The sequence below is a fragment of the Lolium rigidum genome, chromosome 1 (assembly GCF_022539505.1).
Source record: "Lolium rigidum isolate FL_2022 chromosome 1, APGP_CSIRO_Lrig_0.1, whole genome shotgun sequence".
Taxonomy (NCBI): Eukaryota; Viridiplantae; Streptophyta; class Magnoliopsida; order Poales; family Poaceae; genus Lolium; species Lolium rigidum.
In genome coordinates this window covers 22,634,336-22,638,692 of record NC_061508.1, presented here as the reverse complement: position 1 = coordinate 22,638,692, position 4,357 = coordinate 22,634,336, and the positions used below count along the sequence as shown (strand labels likewise).

General features: G+C 56.4%; 1 protein-coding gene across 1 annotated transcript; it reads right to left on the bottom strand.

Moving 5' to 3' along the window:
• Positions 1–1,514: 1,514 nt before the first annotated feature.
• Positions 1,515–2,678, bottom strand: LOC124705301 (cytosolic sulfotransferase 12-like). Its single transcript, XM_047237052.1, has one exon. It carries the CDS (start codon positions 2,676–2,678, stop codon positions 1,515–1,517), a length of 1,164 nt encoding a protein of 387 aa, XP_047093008.1.
• Between the last annotated feature and the right edge of the window lie 1,679 nt (positions 2,679–4,357).

The following is a 4,357-nucleotide window of genomic DNA, read 5'->3' as shown; positions in this document are numbered from 1 at the left end:
TTGTGCCGACATGCTTCCCACAGACGGCGCCAATTGTCGAGGGTACTCCTCGGCAATGCCCTCCGATTGGGGCTTAGGGTTGATGGAATCCTGTAGGCTGACACGAGACATCGGTAAACAGACAAGCGGAGAGAGCGATTTACCCAGGTTCGGGGCCCTTGATGGGGTAAAACCCTTACGTCCTGCCTGTCTGATCTTGATTATAATAATATTGGGTTACAATGGGGTGCCGAAGTTTTCGGCTGTGATCTCGTCGAGAGGTTAAGTGCTACGACGACCTAGCTCTAGACTTCTGGTGGCTAAAGTCGCTATGATTGATTCTCCGTCCCTCGGCAGCCCCTCTCCTGGCCTTTATATAGGAGACCAGGTCTCAAGAGATCTGTCAGGGTACGACTAGGTTTACAAAAGACCTCGCTCTAAACATTCCTTGTTCGGCTCCTCTCTTGCCTTGTTCTTCAAGGGATCTTCTCCTGCACCGTCCTAGTGGCCCACCTCGCCATCGGGTATCTTCATGGGCCTCCAGTTGGACCGCACAGGATAGGGCAATGTCAGTTACCCGAAGGGTAATGCCCACGTCACACGCCGTTGTTTTCATCGTCGGAGATGGACGTGGAGGCGGGCGTGCTGTTCGAGTTCGTCCTCGTCCTCAAGGGCGACCAACGCGGCATCCAAAGGCTGCCGGACTCCTTCGCCAAGTACGTCGCTGACAACGACCGCTCGGGCACGATGCATCTGTGGGAGGCTTCGTGCGGCTACTACCAGTGGATCGTCGACGTGATCTACGACGCGCGCGGCAAGATGTATCTCCACATCGGCTGGGAGAAGTTTGCGCGCCACCACAGCCTCGAAGCCGGCTTCATCCTCCTGTTCTCCTACTTTGGAGACAGGGACATGAGCGTCAAAGTCTTCGATGAGACGCGCTGCCGCCGGGACTACCACGGCGACAGCAACGACGAGGAGGACGACTGATGAAGAGTGTTGTTTCTTCGCAGCGAATACGTGCACGGAGGTTTCTGGATGTTCGTCATCGGTAGAACCAACAAGGGCACCATCTCCCGCTGGATTTTCCAGTTTGGGTGACTGGGTGTGCCCTCGAGTGTTCTTTCTTAGCAGCGAACACAGGAAACCTTCGATGCACGGTCTAGTTATGTTTAGTTTTTTGCAATATTTTATATTTGTGTCCATCATGATTCAAACTATGTATTAGTTTATGGAAAAACATGTTCCAAATTGTGTCTTCGTGTAAACCACGTTCTCAATTATGTATTAGTTTGTGAAATATTACTTCTGTTTATTAAAATAAAAATGCAAAAAAATAAAAATAAAGTATTTTAATGTTTGGGGGCGGCGGCTCGGAGCGACGTCCCCAAAATACGGCATGAACGAAACACATCCCCCAACTATTTAATCCGGCCCGATTTGGAAACGCTTTGGAGGACGCGACTGGATTTGCATCAAATTATTGTACTCGTACTGCGGACATCATTTCTTCGTTTAGAACGCGCCCCGCAGTGTCACTTACTACCACCCGTGCCCAGACGTGGCTCGTCGGAGTTGATGAGCTGGGAAAAGCTAAATCCAGAGCCCCGAAGAGCGTCCTCCATGGCCTGGTCCACCATCTTCCCCATCTCCGGCGACATGTGGCTGCTCCAGTCTCCGGCCACTCCCTTCCGGAAGAAAGCGTCGCTCCTGATGCCCGACGCGTTCCGCCGCCCGCTCCTGTTGGCCTCCATGTTCTTGAGCTTCTCCAGGCTACACAGTTCCACGATCTGATCCACCACCCGTCCAGCCACCTCTTCCTCGGAGAAGGCGCAGCCCATGAACTCCGCCATCGTCCTCAGGTTCTCCGCGGGGTCACGCAGCATCTCCTCGTACGTGAGGAACAACACATTGGCAGCAACGGCGACACTCGTGGTGCGGCGGCTCGCCTCCCAGTACTCGAGCACGTGCCGCCACTGCGGGCCGTAGAAGCACCGCCCCTCCCGGAAGAGCTCAAGCGCCTCCGAGAGCGAGAAGCACTCGGTGTCAACTCCGACGCTCGCCGACGCGCGCCTGGTGAAGAGCCACGACGAGACCAGCACGTCCTTGGGGTCCCTGCAGGCGTACACGATCCGGTTGGCGGCGATGACGCGCGGAGGGAGGAGGGAGTAGGGGAGGTGCGTGGCGAGCACGCGCGGGGACGGGAGCGCCTCGAGCTCGGCCGTGGCGGCGTCCATGCCGTCGTCGGTCCTGCCCGCGAGCGAGACGCCGACCTCGAGGAACCGGACCAGGTCGTGCGGGTTGCTGCGGCGGAGCGGGTGGTCGCCGGATGACGGCGGGTGCGCGGCGCGGTGGGCGATGGCGAACGCGAGGGCCTTGAGCCAGGTTGTGCCGGACTTGGGGAAGCTGGCGACGAGGACGTCGTCGGGCCTCGGCGCGAAGCCGGCGTGCAGCGCCGGGATGCCGCGCAGCAGCACCGCCTCCGGCAGCCAGAAGCCACTGTATTGGCGCAGCGCGAACGGCGGGCACCGCGTCTCCTGCGGAAGCGCCGGCACCAGGTCAGCCATCCCGGCGTACGTCGGCGCCGCTGCGGACGCGTCTTCCCGTGGCCCGTCCTCGCGAGATGAAGAAGCCATCGCCGGCTTGTGCCGTATACTCTGCGGCCGCAGCACAGTTGGACTTACAAGTGTCACGCACATGTGCCCTTATGTATACTCTGCTGGTTGTCTAGCCGCGCATTAGGGCATCTCCAGCGGCGCGACGCAAATGGACGCTGAGCGACCGTTTGTGTCCGCCGTGACCGGAAATGCGTCTATGGCCTGCTTCAGCGGGACGACGCAAAGTGACCGGGCCGTCCGTGGAGACGCAAATCTGGCCCAATTATGCGCCAGGTTTGCATCTCTGCGGACGCTCGGCGGTCGCGCGGAGTGTCCGCCGAAAAAGACGTAGGACCCGGCAGGGAGGCCGATATTATTTCCGCCACTGGCCATTCCCCGCGTGAAATTGCAAACTAGACCGGCGCGAACATACCAGAAGCGATGAACATCCTCGCCGCCGCAGCCACCGCCATGGATGCGGAGCAAACCCTCGCACCCACCGCCGCCCCACACTCCCCCGTAGCCACGACCATAGCCAGAATGGAGGCTGCTCCGGCGGAAACAAAGCGGGCCACGACCGGGAGCCAAAGCCGAAGGCGGCAAAGAAGGTGCTCTCCGCGGAGGAGAAAATCATCGAGGTCGCGAAGCGTCGCGGCCGGCGCAAGAACCAGAAGATCAAGACTGCCGCGGCCGCCAACCAGCAGGCCTGGCAGATGCAGATCAAAGCCGGCGTCGCGCAAGTAGCCCTCCATCCGACCTTAGCGGAGGGCTACATGCTCGTCAAGAGAGAGGGGATCGCCGGCGTCGCTCATACGGCCTCGTCGGTGAGCTCGGTAAGTTCCCAGCTGCGCCCCTTTTGCCCCACTTTGCGCCCTACCTTGTGCAAAGTGTGATGAACATATTGCAGACCTTAATTTGCGGCTGTAATTTTGTGCAAAGTTGATGCTAGTTCATCTTTTTTTGAAATCTGGCATGCATCGAAAATGCGTCGTCCCGCTGAAGCCAGCTCCAGACGCAAACGGACCCGCGACCATTTCCGCGTCCGCCAGACGACGCAAACGGACGCTCGCGGATATTTTAGGTGTCCGAAATGCGTCGCGCTGGAGATGCCGGTGAGAGGGCGAGCTTGATCACCATGGGGACGGGATCCTCTTTGTTTTGGCGGATAGGATACGTAGCTTACCTGACTTTTGCTGTTCTGGCAGATAGGATACTGTAGCTTACCTGACTTTTGCTCCTCAAAGTTTGAGGATCCCGTCCCCATGATCAGGCGTTTGCTGGTAGAGTTGTCCTTCCTGCCAAAACAAAGAGATAAAAATTGATGCATGATGATGAGTTGAGAAGGTGTGCTGTCATGCATATTCTCACTGGTACAGCTGGAAGCACATTACTCTAGCTTATTTTTTCAGACCTAACATCTAAAATATACTAGGCATTGGCGCGGCGGCACGCCGCGCCCGTGAAGTAACATTTCAACATTGAAGGTTGTTTTAGTGGGATGGTTGAGTTGGGCTTGTACATTATCAGTAGAAGATAAAAATATTGGCTGAATATAGAGAAGATGTAGATGGTGGCATACAAAGCCATGTGATTCAATGTGTCGACCATAGGCGAGGAAGCATGAGAACATTGCAACATAATGTTTTCATAAGCAGTTAGTGTAATTAGACGACAGTAGATAGCCGAGCAGAAGCATGCAAATATATCAATGCAAAGATAGCTCACAGCTGGGTAGAAGGTACCAAATATTACAGTTCATTAGAGGCACAAGGAGTACATCA